This window comes from Anomaloglossus baeobatrachus, chromosome 2 (genome assembly GCF_048569485.1).
Source record: "Anomaloglossus baeobatrachus isolate aAnoBae1 chromosome 2, aAnoBae1.hap1, whole genome shotgun sequence".
Taxonomy (NCBI): domain Eukaryota; kingdom Metazoa; phylum Chordata; class Amphibia; order Anura; family Aromobatidae; genus Anomaloglossus; species Anomaloglossus baeobatrachus.
In genome coordinates, this window is record NC_134354.1 from 776416411 (window position 1) to 776435619 (window position 19209).

General features: G+C 50.9%; 1 protein-coding gene across 1 annotated transcript in view; it reads right to left on the reverse strand.

Moving 5' to 3' along the window:
• Positions 1–19209, reverse strand: part of CHORDC1 (cysteine and histidine rich domain containing 1) — a 98813-nt gene that overhangs the window by 22253 nt on the left and 57351 nt on the right. Inside the window, exon 7 of the mRNA XM_075337572.1 lies at positions 5043–5113. Coding sequence (XP_075193687.1) covers positions 5043–5113 — 71 coding nt within the window. The remainder of the gene's footprint in view (positions 1–5042; positions 5114–19209) is intronic.

The following is a 19209-nucleotide window of genomic DNA, read 5'->3' on the forward strand; positions in this document are numbered from 1 at the left end:
GTGGGGCTGTCGCCAGACTGAATGGCAGAGCTACGGACTGAAGATGTTAGTCTCCTATCACAAAACGTAGAAAACGTTGGTGCTCCGTAGCAATTGGCACGTGGAGATAGGCACCTTTGATGTCTGTTGAGGCAAGGAAGTCTCCTCGAGACATTGAGGCAATGACGGATCGGAGGGATCCCATCCGGAACCGCCTGGCGTTCGCATGCTCGTTGAGCAGTTTCAGGACCAGAACAGGACGGAAGGAACCGTCCTTTTTTGGAGCCACAAAGAGATTGGAGTACAAACCCTCGCCCTCGTTCCTGAGGGGGGACCGGGATCACCACTCCTTGTGCTCTTAGAGCGTCCACCGCCTGCAGCAGGGCATCTGCTCGGTGGGGGGTGGGGCCGTTCTGAAGAATGGAGTCGGAGGACGAGAACAGAACACTGTCCTGTGCACGTGCGCACAATGTCCGTCACCCACCGGTCCGTGACCTGTGGCAGCTAAATGTCGCCAAAGGCGGAGGAGTCTGCCATCAACCGCGGATGCGGAGAGAGAGAGAGAGAGCTGAGAGTCCTGAGGAGACCGCCTTGGTAGCGGTTCCTCCGACTGCCTTCCTTGGGCGTGATTGAGCCCGGCCGGAATCTGAGCCCGTCTGAGGTTTTGTAGCCCTTTTGCACGAGGACAATTGGGACCTGCCGGAGCTTGGGAAGGACCGAAACCTCGACTGTACTTTTAGGACAGTATTAACAGGGTAAGTCGCAGTGCAGACATTGCGGGGTTACGGACGCCTCTGCGGTACAGATGTCCCTGTGCTCAAGGCCAGCTGCGCAAGAACAGCTGAAAAGGTTAGGTTGCCTATACGGCTGTGGATGCCGGAGCAACCGACACGCCGATAGCTTCCTAGACAGATTTCAACCAGAGTCCATCTGTCTGTGAATGGCATCTTTAAGTGAAGCCCCATCTCCAGTGCAACTATGGCTCTAGATCCTTTGGACCCTGGGTCCAGCGCTGACCACGTCAGGGGAAAAGGGATAACGTGTATCCTAAAAACGTTTGGAGAAGACGCTTATCTGGTAAGCGTGGTGTTCCTGGACTGCTTCTCTGAAGTCAGCGTGGCCAGAAAAATACTCAATATCTGTGTGAGATACTGAAAAGGAACTTCTCCTGTTCGTCTCCTATCTCCACTGGGGGAGCTGAGGGAGAAAGATCCAACCTTCCATTGATGGACGCTATAGGATCATTCCGTATGGCGTTACCACCCGGTGTATCCGGATTGAGAGCGATGTCAGTATCAAAGCCCTGAAGAGCTGCCTTTTGGTCAAGTAGATTGCCCATGGCCTGTCTGGACTGCAAGTCTCTATATTATGACTACTCCGTCCCTGTCCATGGACAGGGTTGACAGGTGGTTTCTTTGGCCACAACTAGTAGAGACCCCGGCAGACGAAGTGCTAGAGACCCCGGCAGACGACGTGCTACAGGGGAGCATGCACACAATGGGACGGTGTCATGAACAGCATCCCATGTAGTAAAAACAGCACTGAAAATCTGTGTTGCTTTTTTGCCGCTGCCGACTAGCTATCTAGAAGTATATAGCCAAGATTGGTGACCGTACAGTGCAATGTATAGCATACAGGCATAAAGTACAAATGACCACTGCAGCACAAGCAATACAAGCAGCATAGAAGCCTGTGCCCTGGCACCCCTGCTCTTCTGCTGCTGTATACTAGTCATCTAGGGGAATATAGCCCAGAAGAGTGACCCTACAGTGCAATGTATAGCATACAAGCACAAGTACAAATGAACACTGCAGCACATGCAATACAAGCAGCATAGAAGCCTGTGCCCCAGCACCCCAGCTCTCCTGCTGCTGTAGACTAGTCATCTAGGGGAATATGGCCCAGAAGAGTGACCAGACAGTGCAATGTATAGCATACAAGCACAAGTACAAACGCACCCTGCAGCCCATGCAATACAAGCAGCATAGAAAAAAACCTGTGCCCCAGCACCCTTGGTTTTCTGCTGCTGTAGTCTAGCCATTCCAGGAGAATATAGCTAAGACTAGCGACTGTACAGTGCAATGTATAGCATATAAGCATAAACACAAATGAACACCTCAGTCGTGCAATACAAGCAGCCTAGAAAGCCTGTGCCTTAGCACACCTGCTTTCCTGCTGCTGATGTGTCGCTCCCCCTGCGGGCATATAGCGACCTATGCAGTTAAAAACAACACATGTACACACTGCAGTTATATTGTGGTCGGCACTATGTGTGCCGCTTACCGCCCGCCTATAAGCGGGTGTATGATCGCCACCGTCCTGCCTTGGTGCCGAAAGTCCGAGCTCGGACTGCAGTAATGGCTGCCGGCTTCTTCCCCAGCTCATGTGAGGAGGGGCGGGCCGTGGGCGTGCCCCCAAGGCAGAGCGGGAATCCGGCGTCCGACAGAGTGCAGTGAGAGGGCTGGAGCATGTAAAAAGGCTCCAGCCCTCGGCGCTGCTGATTGCTCAGCGCCTGTCCCCTTCCCTGAGTGACAGGGAGGGGGCGGGAACGAAGCGGCACTAGGCCGCAGAAGCCGGGGACTGGATTTATAAGCGCCGCCGCCGTAAAAGCGCGGTCGGCGCCCAGTCCCCGGCGAACTACAAGTCCCAGCCGCGCCGCCGCTCCCGGAGCGTCCGGCGCGGTAGTTCCCAAAACACAAAGTCACTCAGCAAAGCTGCAGTGACTGTAACCCATTACTGTCCCCGGCGCACTAGCACACCCAGCAAGTCTGGAGTGTGCTGTGCCTGTGTGTACGGGGACACAGAGTACCTGTAATGGTGCAGGGCCATGTCCCTGAACGGTACTCCAGCTCCGTATCCAGCAGGTTCAAATGGGTCTGTGGATGGAGCCCGGCGTCAGAGCTTTGAGGCCGGCAGGATCCCACTTCCACAGAGCCCCTCAGGGGGATGTGGAAGGAAAGCAGCATGTGGGCTCCAGCCTCCGTACCAGCAATAGGTACCTCAACCTTACAACACCATCAACGGGTGAGAAGGGAGCATGCTGGGGGCCCTATATGGGCCCTCTTTTCTTCCATCCGAAATAGTCAGCAGCTACTGCTGACTAAAATCTGTGGAGCTATGCATGGATGTCTGACCTCCTTCGCACAAAGCTTGAAAACTGGAGAACCCGTGACACCACGGGGGGGTATAGCCAGAAGGGGAGGGGCCTTGCACTTTTTAGTGTAGTGCTTTGTGTGGCCTCCGGAGGCAGTAGCTATACCCCAATCGTCTGGGTCTCCCAATAGAGCGCTGAAGAAAAGCAGCTCTTTTCCTTTTTTCGAGCCAAGACATGCTTTTTTGGTGCTGAAATACACAGTACGTGTGCAAATTTTTCTTTAACCCTTTGGAGATGGCCATTACCCCCCTCCCCCATCCTCGACCTATTTTTCAGCCATATAAGAGCTTGTTTTTTTGCAGGGTGAGTTGTAGCTTTTAATGACACCAAATAACGTGCTGAATAATGGAGGAATTACGAGTGGGCGGGAGTTGACGGAAAATAAAAATAAAAAACAAAACTCAGTTTTTCTTTGTTTTTTTTTTTTTTACTTTTTTGTTCTACAAAAAATTAAAAAATGGCAAAAGCCAGCAAGTGGAGGACAAGTTTAGTGTATTTACTGATAGCAGGTAGAGTCCATTTTACACAATGATAAAAGGGGCATTTCTCTTATTTCAGCCTCACAAGATCGTTGCCTCAGAGTAACCCTCGACTCTGCTCTATCCTTCAAGCCACACATCCAAGCCCTCTTCACCTCATGCAGACTACAACTCAAAAATATCTCCCGGATCCGTGCTTTCCTTAACCAAGAATCAGCAAAAACATTAGTGCATGCCCTCATCATCTCCCGCCTCGACTACTGCAACCTCCTGCTCTCTGGCCTCCTTTCCAACACTCTTGCACCCCTCCAATCTATCCTAAACTCTGCGACCCGCTTAATCCACCTCTCCCCTCGCTACTCCCCAGCCTCGCCACTCTGCCAATCCCTTCACTGGCTTCCCATCGCCTAACGACTTCAGTCAAAACATTAACCATGACATACAAAGCCATCCACAACCTGTCTGCTCCCTGCATCTGTGACCTAGTCTCCCAATACCTACCTGCACGCAACCTCAGATCCTCACAAGATCTCCTTCTCTGCTCCCCTCTCATCTCCTCTTCCCACAATCACGTACAAGATTTCTCCCGTGCATCCCCCATACTCTGGAACGCTCTACCTCAGCACATCAGACTCTCCCCTACCGTGGAAAGCTTCAAGAGGAACCTCAAGACCCATCTCTTCCAAAAAGCCTACAACCTACAATAGCCCTCAGTCCAGTACACCACTGCGCAACCAGCTCTGTCCTCACCTACTGTACCATCACCCATTCCCTGTAGACTGTGAACCCTCGCGGGCAGGGTCCTCTCTCCTCCTTTATCCTCACCCATTCCCTGTAGACTGAGCCCTCACGGGCAGGGTCCTCTCTCCTCCTTTATCCTCACCCATCCCCTGTAGACTGTGAGCCCTCGTGGGCAGGGTCCTCTCTACTCCTGTATCCTCACCTATCCCCTGTATACTGTGATCCCTCGTGGGCAGGGTCCTATCTCGTCCTGTACCCTCACCCATCCCCTGTAGACAGTGAGCCCTCGCGGGCAGGGTCCTCTCTCCCTCTTTATCCTCACCCATCCCCTGTAGACTGTGAGCCCTCGTGGGTAGGGTCCTCTCTCCTCCTGTATCATCACCCATCCCCTGTAGACTGTGAGCCCTCGTGGGTAGGGTCCTCTCTCCTCCTGTATCCTCACCCATTCCCTGTAGACTGTGAGCCCTCGTGGGCAGGGTCTTCTCTCCTCCTGTATCCTCACCCATTCCCTGTAGACTGTGAGCCCTCGTGGGCAGGGTCCTCTCTCCTCCTGTACCAGTCTGTTTTGTACGGTTAATGATTGTTGTACTAGTTTTTATGTGCACCCTTTTCACATGTAAAGCGCCATGGAATAAATGGCGCTATAATAATAATAATAATAATAAAAATAATAATAATTTCCTATATACCCTTCATGGAAGATGGGCACCCCGGTGTGGTACTGGCAGACGTCTTCATTACTCTGAGCTCCTGCAAAGGTCTGTGGAGAAAGACAATGAGAGAGATACATGAGGTCTATGGCAGATGCGTGCAACCAGGAATCTATATAACTGCGTCATCAATCTGTCAAGGAAGCTGGAAAAAAACGAGAAAGAGGGGAAAATAAAAAGATAAACCATCAACCTTCCTTCTCAGCCGGGTAAACAGTATGTGCTGCCGAGAACAACGGGAGATTAAAGGGGTGGTTCACCCATTTTTTTTATTTTCTGTATGAGCTCTACTTACCTTTCTAGGCGTCTTCTCCATTGGCTTCTGTTTCCAGTTCTGGCACTGAGCGGCGCTATCCTGCACGCTCAGTGCCGGTCACATGACCCCCTGGAGCTGTGGCCGCCGGCATCCTCTGACGTCCCGGCATTTCCGGGCTCTCAAACAAGACGGGTACGTCACAGGATGCCGGCGCCACTCAGATTGAGTGACAGGGCTGTGGGCGGTGACTACCGCACGTCACAGCTCAGCATCGAGGGGAGGATCCGGAGGACGTTTGTGTGGAGCCGCGTCCGGCAGATGGTGAGACACGGGGCGCCAGTGTGCAGTACAGGGGGGGGTCTTCAGCTGAATCCCCCCCTGCACGTAAGTATGTGCTCACACTGTCCACCCGCCCGCTCTGCTGCGATGTCAGGAGAGCGGCCGGTGTCGGGCAGTGTGATCATCTGCTCCTCCCAGCAGCAAGACACTGACAGGCATGTCACCGCTGTGCTCTGCCATCTGTCCTGCTGCATGGGACCAACTGTCTGCACTCTGTCACCTGCACCACAAGTCACAGAGTGGAGACAGAGCACCTCTGCCCCCCCCCTGTTCTTTCCCCACTCTCTTCTCTCCCCCCACTCTTCTCCCCCTCCCCTCTTCCCCCCCCCCCCTGTTCTTTCCCCACTCTCTTCTCTCCCCCCACTCTTCTCCCCCTCCCCTCTTCCCCCCCCCCTGTTCTTTCCCCACTCTCTTCTCTCCCCCCACTCTTCTCCCCCTCCCCTCTTCCCCCTCTTCTCTGCCCCCCTCTTCTCCCTCTCTCCTCTCCCCTCTTTTCCCTCGCTCTCTTCCCCCCTCGCTCCCTTTTCCTCCCCTGCGCTCTCTTTTCCTCCCCCCCGCGCTCTCTTTTCCTCCCCCCGCGCTCTTTTCCTCCCCCCGCTCTCTTTTCCTCCCCCCGCACTCTCTTTTCCTCCCCCCCTCGCTCTCTTTTCCTCCCCCCCTCGCTCTCTTTTCCTCCCCCCCTCGCTCTCTTTTCCTCCCCCCCTCGCTCTCTTTTCCTCCCCCCCTCGCTCTCTTTTCCTCCCCCTCGCTTTCTTTTCCTCCCCCCCTCGCTCTCTTTTCCTCCCCCCTCGCTTTCTTTTCCTCCCCCCCCTTTTCCTCCCCCCTCGCTCTCTTTTCCTCCCCCCTCGCTCTCTTTTCCTCCCCCTCGCTCTCTTTTCCTCCCCCTCGCTCTCTTCTCCCCCCCGCTCGCTCTCTTTCCCCCCCGCTCGCTCTCTTTTCCTCCCCCCCGCTCGCTTTCTTTTCCTCCCCCCCCCTCGCTCTCTCCTGGCATGGTCAGTACAGAAATCTCTCCATCGTGGAGGGGTGAGAGGGAGTAATAAACATGGAGTCCCTACTGTGTCTGTGTATTTATTTCTAATAAAGTATTTTTCTCTGTGTGGTCTTTTTTTTTTAAACCCTTTATTGGAGATTCTTAATGGCCAGGTCAACCTTGGCCTGACATTAAGAATCTCGGGCTTTATACCAGCGGGTAAAACATAGCTGGTATTAACCCCTTATTACCCAGCGTGCCACCTGCCACCAGGGCCACTGGAAGAATTGGATACAGCGCCAGAAGATGGCGCTTCTATGAAAGCGCCATTTTCTGGGGCGGCTGTGGACTGCAATTCGCAGCGGGGGGCCCAGAAAGTTTGGGCACCCTTCACTGCGGATTCCAATCCCCAGCTGCCTAGTTGTACCTGGCTGGACTCAAAAATTCGGCGAAGCCCATGTCATTTTTTTTTTAATTATTTCATGAAATTCATGAAATAAAAAAAAAAAAAAGGGCTTCTCTATATTTTTGGTTCCCAGCCGGGTACAACTAGGCAGCTGGGGGTTGGGGGCAGCCCGTAGCTGCCTGCCGTACCTGGCTAGCATACAAAAATATGGCGAAGCCCACGTCATTTTCTTAAAAACGTTTTCAGGGAAAAATCTTTATAAAAAAAAAATGCTTCCCTGCATTTCTATTGCCAGTGAAAGTAACACCAAGCAGCGGGGGCTAGCAGCCAGTAGCTGCTTTGGTTACCCTTAGCAACAGAAAATGCAGCGGGAGCCCACAAACAATGTGATTTTTTTGTTTTTTTATTTTTAATGAATTTTTTTTTTTAAAAATCGGCATGGGCTTCGCCCATCGAGCACCAGAGCATTTTACTGCTCAATTCATCCCAAGTAATCAGATGACTCCAGTGTCGGACGATTACTTGTTCTGTGTCCCCCTGCATCCATCGCAGCGTGTACGGGCTCTGAGGTCAGCGGAGTGGAGACAGTGACATGCTCTGCTCTGACACATAGTGTGCTGCATGTCACTATCTTTCTCCACTCTGGCACTTGTAGTGCAGGTGACCGGATGCTACATGTCACTAACTGTCTCCACTATGGGACTTGTTGTGCAGGTGAGAGTGTATACGTACTATGCAGCAGAAATCACAGAGTGGGGCAGTTAGTGACATGTATCATCCGGTCACCTGCACAAAAAGTCCCAGAGTGGATACAGTGACATGCAGCACACTATGTGTCAGAGCAGAGCATGTCACCAACTTGCTCTGCTCTGTCACCTGCGGTGCTGCATGTCACGTTTTTGCCGCGATTTGGTGCCTTTTTTGCTGCGTTTTTGCTCACTGCGTTTTTAATCAGTGCACAATGCCATTAAAGATTGTTGATGAAAAAAATAAAAAAGGTCTGATGTCATTTCCTTATTCAAAATGTTCATTGTATGCAGGAGAGCAGACAGCAGCTGCAGAACTACAAGGCTCAGCATCCTCCATCCAGGACTGTATGCAGTTTTTTACCCAAAAAGAAAAAAAAAATGACGTGGGCTTCGCCATATTTTTGTATGCTAGCCGGGTACAGCAGGCAGGTACGGGCTTGCCCCCAACCCCCAGCTGCCTAGTTGTACCCGGCTGGGAACCAAAAGAAGGGAATTTTGTTTACTTACCGTAAATTCCTTTTCTTCTAGCTCCTATTGGGAGACCCAGACAATTATATAGAGAAGCCCTTTTTTTTTTTTTTATTTCATGAAATAATTTAAAAAAAAAAAATGACGTGAGCTTCGCCTAATTTTGGTGTCCAGCCGGGTACAACTAGGGAGCTGGGGATTGGAATCCACAGTGAAGGGTGCCCAAGCTTTCTGGGCACCCCCACTGCGAATTGCAGTCCGCAGCCACCCCAGAAAATGGCGCTTTCATAGAAGCGCCATCTTCTGGCGCTGTATCCAACTCTTCCAGCTGCCCTGATGCCGGGTGGCTAGCCGGGTAATAATGGAGTTAGGGCTAGCTGTATATTATCAGCTAGCCCTAAGCCCGAAATTCATGGTGTCACGCCAATATTAGACATGGCCACCATGAATTTCTAGTAATGATAAAAAAAAAAAAAAAACACAACACACAGAAAAATATTTTTATTAGAAATAAAACACAACACAATTAGTGACTCCATCTTTATTGAAATAAACCCCCCTCCGCAGTAATCCTGGGTTAGGGTCCCGCGACGTCCAATCCGGATCCAAAATCATCTGATCGGTTTGCTGGAAGGCAAAGAGATCAGATGATGTGTCAGGATCAAGTGCCTGAATCCCATCACACATCAGCTGATTGTATAAAAGCCGATTATACAATCAGCTGAAGCATCAGTGCAAAAAAAAAAAATAAAAAAAAATAAATACTCACGTCTGTGCTGATTACCGGCAGCTCCTGCAGCGGAGTCTGATCCTGGCCCATCACTGCAGGAGCTGCCGGTAATCAGCTGATGAAGTCCCCTGACGGCAGGATCAGCTGATAGCCGGCCGGGCGCGAAAAAGCCGGCGAGACTACGATCAGCTGATGCGTCAGGTGACTGCATCAGGTGATCCACGGCCAGGTCCTGCAAGCTTCGTGCGTGCCCCGGGGAGACTGCACACTGCCAGAGCGGCGGGTACCGAGACAGGGGCTGGAAGCAGGCATGGCACCGGGACCCTGCAGACAGGTGAGTATGACATACACACACACATACACACTCACACACTGTATATATGCACACACACACTGTATATACGCGCACACACACTGTATATACGCGCACACACACTGTATATACGCGCACACACACTTTCTTCCCCTGGCTGTGTAGAGCTGCTGCTGTCTCTGTGTAATTGATCTCAGTGCATCCACTGGGAAGAGGCAGGGAGGAGGGTTTGGGTGGGAGCAGAGTGGGTGTATTAGACACAATGGGTGTGTTAGATAAGCCAGACACCGCCCTAGAGCCACAAAGAATTCTGGGACTTGTAGGAACTGAACACAGGAAGTCAGAGGAGAGATTAACCCCATCAGAGCTGGAGCCAGCAATGACCGTGTGCTGCTAGTGTACAATGAAAGGTAATTTTGCTGAAAAAACATAATAGATGTGTTGAGGGGCACATATTAGCAAGATTTATCAGAAAAAAAAAAATCAGTTTTGGTAACTGGACAACTTCTTTAAACACTCTGAAGGTCAGTCTGCCGGGTCGCCACATATCGTGCGCTGTAAGTGCGCCCTACGGTTTTCTTCACATGCCCTGTTATTTATTCTACATAGAACAAAAGAATGAAACAGAAAAGTTTTCTTTCTGTGAGATCACGTGTCCGTTCCCTTGAGATCATTGGGGTCTGTCGGCTTTCCTTGTTTTTTTTAAAACTGGGTTGATGAGGGAAAATGGTTGTTCTAAAAACAAACGGAAACCAGACAGATCCCATGTAAATCGATGGGCCACTCTGCTTCTATTTGGCACATGAATCTAATTAATTTGTCAATACACTGGGCAGTCTCCTCCCAGTCTGTGATTCCCCAAATGGAAACCACACAAATTCCATATTAAATCGATGGGACACTCTTCATCCATTTGGCACATGAATCTAATAAAATTGTCAGCACCATGAGCAGTCTCCTCCCCGTCTGTGATTCCCCATCCCTTCCACCTCCCTACTCGGTTTGGAGAAGAGGTGTGAAGCAGAGGAGGATGGTCACTGAAACACACATTGGCTTGTCATTCAAAGACTGAAGGCAGGCAGCGGGGCTGGGGAATCACAGACGGGGAGGAGACCCAGTGCACAGACCGGCTTCTGTGCATCGAGATCTAATTAGCAGAAAACTACACACGGCGATTAAAGGAGAGCAACTAGGCACCAATGTAAAATCGGTATTACTGCAGCAGCACAGCCTTGTCTTTGCTTAATGACAACCCCTTAATTTTTTTTCTTCACGTGGCACATACACCGTTACAACAAAAGACCTAGGTCCATCTAGTGCAACCTTCCACTACTTTTACGGCTGTATATCACTCCTGGATTTCACTAAAACTAGGGAAAAAAACCTCTTCAGTTTTCATGGGTGGTAAAGAGGACTTGTTGTTTCTCAAGACCGAACCTTTATATTCCTCTCAAGGCATACGGGCCCTCATTTCTCTTTTTAGAGGATTTTACACAGAACATGTTTCCACCAAATATTACCTGATTCCAGAGATATGTCACTTAGTTTACTGAGTGCATCATTTGTGATACAATCCCTGTTTTCTCTGCTGTAGATCCAGCAGAGCTCAGGATGCGGAGCTGTGTATAACCCCGACCACACCACCGATTGCCAGCTGTGTACAAGGTATATTGAAAGAAAGCTGCTAATCTGTGCTGGGGGTGTGGTTGGACTAGGATGCACAAGTCACCTAGTCCTGTAGTGATAATCTCCTGCTGATAAAACACTGATTTTATTAAAAGAGCAAAACGCAGCCCAGTAAGTGACATCACAGGAATCAGGGTTTCTGCCCCTACATTATGCTGCTCTCAAATTACATAGGAAAAACCTGGGGACAGATTCTCTTTAAAAGACTTGCCCCATCTTATGAAGCAGGCGTGCCTTCCTCTAAGTAATTCTTTTCATCTTTACTCATAACTAAGATCCTCCAGCTTAAGCTTTGACGAGTGGGAATTTCTGACCGAGCCGTTAACCCCTAAAGGACCAGGCGATTTTTTTTTTGCGCTTTTGTTTTTCTTTCCTTTATTCGAAGAGCAATAACTTTACAATTAAGAATTACATTTTCTGTCCATATAGTCATATGAGGACTATTTTGCAGGGTGAGTTGTACTTTTAAGTGATGCCATCCATTGTATATTATGTGACGGTAATCAGGAAAAAAAAAAAAAAGCCAAGTGTGGCAAAATAGCAAAAGAAAACAAGTAAAATTCTGTACATTTTTTTTATTTTATTTTTTATTTAAAAAGTTTATTTTACCATAAAACCGACCTGGTAGCACGATTCTCCAGGTCTGTATGATTTTGTAGATACCGAACATGTATATTTTTTGTTTTATTTAAGTGGTGGGCAAAAAAAAAAATTCTTACATTTTGGAGAAAGAAGAAAAAAAAAAAAGAAAATCCTGCTTGTGTCGCGGCTTTCTGAGAAAAGTTTACAATTTTTGGAATATGTAGCTGTGCGATAGGTTATTTTTGGTGCCCTCAGCTGAAGATTTTTTTCATATTATTTTGGGTTATATATGATGCTTTGATCGTCTCTTACATTTTTTTCTGTTGTTGCGGCGGCCGAAAAAACTGCAATTCTGGCATTTTGATTTTTTTTTTTCTGTTACGCTGTTTAATTGATCCCCAATTCCCTTATTTTGTACATTGATAGGTTGGACTTTTACAAAAGCAGCAGCACCAAATGTGTATTTTTTTATTTTTTAATATGGTAAAAAAAAAGGGAATTTTGTTTACTTACCGTAAATTCCTTTTCTTCAGCGCTCTATTGGGAGACCCAGACGATTGGGGTATAGCTACTGCCCTCTGGAGGCCACACAAAGCACTACATTAAAAGTGCAAGGCCCCTCCCCCTCTGGCTATACCCCCCCCCGTGGTATCACGGGTTCTCCAGTTTTAGCTTTGTGTGCGAAGGAGGTCAGACATTCCATGCATAGCTCCACAGATTTTAGTCAGCAGTAGCTGCTGACTATTTCGGATGGAAGAAAAGAGGACACATATAGTGTCCCCAGCATGCTCCCTTCTCACCCCTGGATGGTGTTGTAAGGTTGAGGTACCTATTGCTGGTACAGGGCTGGAGCCTGACATGCTGTTTTCCTTCCACATCCCCTGGTAGGGCTCTGTGGAAGTGGGATCCTGCCGGCCTCTCAGCTCTGACGCCGGGCTCCATCCACAGACCCATTAGAACCTGATGGAGACGGAGCAGGAGTACGATCAGGGACAGGCCCTGCATCATACAGGTACTCTGTGTCCCCGGCAGGCACAGACACACTCCGGGCTGGCTGGGTGTTGTAGTGCGCCGGGGACCGCAACGTTGGAGTTAGTGTCCCTACAGATTACTGGGGGATTGTTTGTGTATGGGAACGCAGCGCCGACCCCCTCTGGACCGGGCGGCGCTGCTGTGACTTGTGGTGCGCCGGGGATCCGCCGTCCGCGCTTTTACGGCGGCGGCGGTTATAAATTGAGTCCCCGGCTTTTTGGGCCTAGGACGCCGGCAGCTCCGATTTGTTCCCGCCCCCACCCTGTCATTCAGGGTAGGGGAGAGACGCTGTTCGCTAGCAGCGACGAGGGCTGGAGCCTGATTTACATGCTCCAGCCCTCACACTAGGCACAGAGGGAAGCAGGCTTCCCGCTCTTAGCCAGGAACGCCCAGGGCCCGCCCCCCTTCTCTCTCAGGACGCCGGCAGCCATTACATGCAGTCTGGCTGGAGGAAGGACGCAAGGCTCTGGGAGACCTGGACTAGGGGCTATCTGGCGACCACACACCCGCTTTTTAAGCGGGCGGTAAGCGATTTTTCTGTGCTGGTCCCTCTAGTGCCTCACGGTGTATCGGTGTACTGTGTAGGATATAGAGATATTGTATTTCTTGCACTGTGAGGTCGCTTCTGGCTGCATCTCCCAGATCACTCTGTGGAAGCAACAACATGCCATCCTCAAAACGCAAGGCTGCCAAGGCTAGGGCTGTGTATACTGCGGGTGCTGCATGTGGGGCTAATCTACCAGCAGGCTCCGATGACCCCCATTGTGTGCAATGCTCCGACCCGGTGCTGCTTCGCCAGCCGGAGTCAGGAGGGAGAGTGACCCAGGCTGAGACGCCTGTAAGTCCTGCCCCGGTGACAGGGACAGACTTTGCAGTTTTTGCTGATAATATGTCTGTCTCTATGGCAAAAATCCTTGAAACCTTGCAATCTATGCATGGGGCTCAGTCTTTGGGCACGGCGAGGCCTCTGTCCTCAGGTCCCCCTCACTTGGAATTAATCCAGCCCACAGGGGGGTCCCCGGCTTCACAGGCCGAGGATTATGACTCAGATGATAGCCCCAGCCACCCTAAGCGAGCTCGCTGGGAAAGACCCTCGACGTCATCACACTGCTCAGGGTCTCAGCGCAATCAGTCTCCCTGTGATGTGTCTGATGAGAGTGATCAGGAATCCATTCCTGGAACCCATCTCAACCTGGATACCCCTGATGGGGATGCCATGGTAAACGACCTTATCTCAGCCATCAATAGGCTGTTGGATATTTCTCCCCCAGCCCCTTCAGCAGAAGAGGCGGCTGCGGAGCAGGAGAAGTTTCGTTTCCTTTATCCCAAGCGTAAATTGAGTGCTTTGTTGGATCACGCTGACTTCAGAGAATCAATCCAGAAGCACGACGCTCACCCAGAAAGGCGTTTCTCTAAACGATCTAAAGATACGCGTTTCCCTTTCCCCCCTGAGGTGGTCAAGCGCTGGACACAGTGTCCAAAGGTAGACCCCCCGATTTCCAAACTCGCAGCTAGGTCCATAGTTGCAGTGGAGGATGGCGCTTCACTTAAAGATGCCAATGACAGACAGATGGACCTTTGGTTAAAATCTGTCTATGAAGCTATCGGCGCGTCGTTTGCTCCGGCATTCGCAGCCGTATGGGCACTCCAGGCTATTTCAGCTGGCTTAGCAAAAGTGGATGCTATCATACATCCAGCAGTGCCGCAAGTGGCGCACCTTACCACGCAGATGTCGGCGTTTGCGTCTTACGCTATCAATGCGGTCCTAGAATCTACCAGTCGCACCTCAATGGCGTCCGCCAATTCGGTAGTTTTGCGCAGAGCCTTGTGGTTAAAGGACTGGAAAGCAGATGCTGGTTCCAAAAAATGTTTAACCAGTTTGCCTTTATCTAGAGATAGACTGTTTGGCGAGCCATTGGCTGATATCATTAAGCAGTCTAAGGGTAAAGACTCCTCTTTACCACAACCCAGAACAACCAAACCTCAGCAGAAAAAGTGGCAGCAGAGGTTTCAGTCCTTTCGAGGTTCGGGCAAGACACCATTTACCTCGTCCAAAGGGACTCAGAGGACGCAAAGAAACTCAGATTCGTGGCAGGCTCACACGCGCCCCAAGAAAGCAAATGGAGGTACCGCTTCCAAAGCGGCTACCTCATGACTTCCAGCCCCCTCCCTCCGCATCGCCGGTCGGGGGCAGGCTCTCCCGCTTTTCCGGCATTTGGATGTCACAGGTCAAAGACCGGTGGGTGACGGACATTTTGTCTCGCGGGTACAGAATCGAGTTCAATTCTCGTCCTCCAGCTCGGTTCTTCAGAACCTCCCCACATCCAGACCGAGCAGATGCTCTGCTGCAGGCGGTGGGCTCCCTAAGAGCGGAAGGAGTGGTGATCCCAGTCCCTCCTCAGGAACAAGGGCAAGGGTTTTACTCCAATCTCTTTGTGGTTCCAAAAAAGGACGGCTCGTTCCGTCCTGTTCTGGACCTAAAACGGCTCAACAAACATGTGCACGCCAGGAAGTTCCGGATGGAAACCCTGCGTTCTGTCATTGCCTCAATTTCCAGAGGAGACTTCCTTGCCTCAATAGACATCAAAGATGCTTATCTCCACGTGCCAATTGCTACAGAACATCAACGTTTTCTACGTTTTGTGATAGGAGACGACCATTTTCAGTTCGTAGCTCTGCCATTTGGTCTGGCAACAGCCCCACGGGTCTTCACCAAGGTCATGGCGGCGGTGGTAGCAGTCTTGCACTCTCAGGGACACTCGGTGATCCCTTACCTAGACGATTTATTGGTCAAAGCTCCCTCTCAAGAGGCATGTCAGCACAGCCTGAATACTACGCTGGAGACCCTACAGTCTTTCGGATGGATCATCAACTTTCCAAAGTCGATCCTATCACCGACTCAATCACTAACGTATCTTGGCATGGAGTTTCATACTCTAGCAGCGATAGTGAAGCTTCCGCTGAACAAGCAGCGGTCACTACAGACAGGGGTGCACTCTCTTCTGCAGGGCCAGTTGCATCCCTTGCGGCGCCTCATGCATTTCCTAGGGAAGATGGTGGCAGCCATGGAAGCAGTTCCCTTTGCGCAGTTTCATCTGCGCCCACTTCAATGGGACATTCTCCGCCAATGGGACGGGAAGTCAACGTCCCTGGACAGGAAAGTCTCGCTTTCCCAGATGGCCAAGGACTCCCTACAATGGTGGCTCCTTCCCACCTCATTGTCTCAGGGAAGATCCTTCCTGCCCCCATCCTGGGCAGTAGTCACGACAGATGCGAGTCTGTCAGGGTGGGGAGCAGTATTTCTCCACCACAGGGCTCAGGGGACGTGGACTCCGCAGGAGTCCACCCTTCAGATCAATGTTCTGGAGATCAGAGCAGTGTATCTTGCTCTACTGGCCTTCCAACAGTGGCTGGAAGGAAAGCAGATCCGAATCCAATCGGACAACTCCACAGCGGTGGCATACATCAACCACCAAGGAGGGACGCGCAGTCGGCAAGCCTTCCAAGAAGTCCGGCGCATTCTAATGTGGGTGGAGGACAGAGCATCCACCATATCCGCGGTTCACATCCCAGGCGTAGAAAACTGGGAAGCAGACTTCCTCAGTCGCCAGGGCATGGACGCAGGGGAATGGTCCCTTCACCCGGACGTGTTTCAGGAAATCTGTCGCCGCTGGGGAGTGCCGGACGTCGACCTAATGGCATCCCGGCACAACAACAAGGTCCCGGCATTCATGGCGAGGTCGCGCGATCAAAGAGCTCTGGCGGCAGACGCCTTGGTTCAAGATTGGTCGCAGTTTCAGCTCCCATACGTGTTTCCGCCTCTGGCGCTCTTGCCCAGAGTGCTACGCAAGATCAGATCCGAGTGCAGCCGCATCATACTCGTCGCTCCAGACTGGCCGAGGAGGTCGTGGTATCCGGATCTGTGGCATCTCACGATCGGTCGACCGTGGTCACTACCAGACCGACCAGACTTACTGTCCCAAGGGCCGTTTTTCCATCAGAATTCTGCGGCCCTGAACCTGACTGTGTGGCCATTGAGTCCTGGATCCTAGCATCTGCAGGATTATCTCAAGGAGTCGTTGCCACAATGAGACAAGCTAGAAAGTCGAATTCGGCTAAGATCTACCACAGGACGTGGAAGATTTTCTTATCCTGGTGCTCTGCTCAGGGAGTGTCTCCCTGGCCATTTGCATTGCCCAAGTTTCTTTCCTTCCTGCAATCGGGGTTAGAAAAGGGCTTGTCGCTCAGCTCCCTTAAAGGGCAAGTTTCGGCACTATCCGTGTTTTTTCAGAAGCGTCTAGCACGTCTTTCTAAGGTGCGCACGTTCCTGCAGGGGGTCTGTCATATTGTGCCCCCGTACAAGCGGCCGTTAGATCCATGGGATCTGAACAGGGTACTAGTTGCTCTCCAGAAGCCGCCCTTCGAGCCTCTGAAGGAAGTTTCCTTTTCTCGGCTGTCACAGAAAGTGGCGTTTCTTGTTGCGATCACATCGCTTCGGCGAGTGTCTGAGCTGGCAGCTCTGTCATCCAAGGCTCCCTTCCTGGTGTTCCACCAGGACAAGGTAGTGCTGCGCTCTATTCCGGAGTTTCTCCCTAAGGTCGTATCCTCTTTTCATCTTAATCAGGATATATCCTTGCCTTCGTTTTGTCCTCATCCGGTTCACCGGTATGAAAAGGACTTACGTTTGCTAGATCTGGTGAGAGCACTCAGAATCTACATTTCCCGCACGGCGCCCATGCGCCGTGCCGATGCACTTTTTGTCCTTGTCGCTGGTCCGCGCAAGGGGTTGCAGGCTTCTAAAGCCACCCTGGCTCGATGGATCAAAGAACCAATTCTAGAGGCCTACCGTTCTGCGGGGCTTCCGGTTCCTTCAGGGCTAAAAGCCCACTCAACCAGAGCCGTGGGTGCGTCCTGGGCATTACGTCACCAGGCTTCGGCTCAACAGGTGTGCCAGGCAGCTACCTGGTCCAGTCTGCACACTTTCACCAAGCATTATCAGGTGCATACCTATGCTTCGGCGGATGCCAGCTTAGGTGGAAGAGTCCTGCAGGCGGCAGTGACACCCCCGTAGGGGAGGGCTGTTTTGCAGCTCTAACATGAGGTATTTCTTTACCCACCCAGGGACAGCTTTTGGACGTCCCAATCGTCTGGGTCTCCCAATAGAGCGCTGAAGAAGGGAATTTTGTTACTTACCGTAAATTCCTTTTCTTCTAGCTCTTATTGGGAGACCCAGCACCCGCCCTGTTGTCCTTCGGGATGTTTTTTTGTTGTTTGCGGGTACACATGTTGTTCATGTTGAACGGTTTTTCAGTTCTCCGATGTTATTCGGAGTTAATTTGTTTAAACCAGTTATTGGCTTCCTCCTTCTTGCTTTGGCACTAAAACTGGAGAACCCGTGATACCACGGGGGGGGTATAGCCAGAGGGGGAGGGGCCTTGCACTTTTAATGTAGTGCTTTGTGTGGCCTCCAGAGGGCAGTAGCTATACCCCAATCGTCTGGGTCTCCCAATAAGAGCTAGAAGAAAAGGAATTTACGGTAAGTAACAAAATTCCCTTCTTTCTTCTAGCTCCTATTGGGAGACCCAGACAATTGGGTGTATAGCTTCTGCCTCCGGAGGCCACACAAAGTATTACACTTTTAAAAAAGTGTAACCCCTCCCCTCTGCCTATACACCCCCCCGTGCATCACGGGCTCCTCAGTTTTGGTGCAAAAGCAGGAAGGAGAAAACTTATAAATTGGTCTAGGGTAAATTCAATCCGAAGGATGTTCGGAGAACTGAAGACCATGAACCATAAGAACAATTCAACATGAACAACATGTGTACACAAAAGAACAACCAGCCCGAAGGGAACAGGGGCGGGTGCTGGGTCTCCCAATAGGAGCTAGAAGAAAAGGAATTTACGGTAAGTAAACAAAGAAGGGAATTTTGTTTACTTACCGTAAATTCCTTTTCTTCTAGCTCCAATTGGGAGACCCAGACAATTGGGTGTATAGCTACTGCCTCCGGAGGACACACAAAGTATTACACTTAAAAGTGTAAAGCCCCTCCCCTCTGCTATACACCCTCCCGTGCATCACGGGCTCCTCAGTTTTGGTGCAAAAGCAGGAAGGAGGAAACTTATAAATTGGTCTAAGGTAAATTCAATCCGAAGGATGTTCGGAGAACTGAAACCATAACCAAGAACAATTCAATCTGAACAACATGTGTACACAAAGAAATAACAGCCCGAAGGGCACAGGGGCGGGTGCTGGGTCTCCCAATTGGAGCTAGAAGAAAAGGAATTTACGGTAAGTAAACAAAATTCCCTTCTTCTTTGTCGCTCCATTGGGAGACCCAGACAATTGGGATGTCCAAAAGCAGTCCCTGGGTGGGTAAAAGAATACCTCGATAAAAGAGCCGTAAAACGGCTCCTTCCTACAGGTGGACCACCGCCGCCTGAAAGACCCGACTCCCTCAGCTGGCATCTGCCGAAGCGTAGGTATGCACTAGATAGTGCTTCGTGAAAGTGTGCAGACTCGACCAGGTAGTCGCCTGACACACCTGCCGAGCCGTAGCCTGGTGCAGCAATGCCCAGGACGCACCCATGGCTCTGGCGGAATGGGCCTCCAGCCTG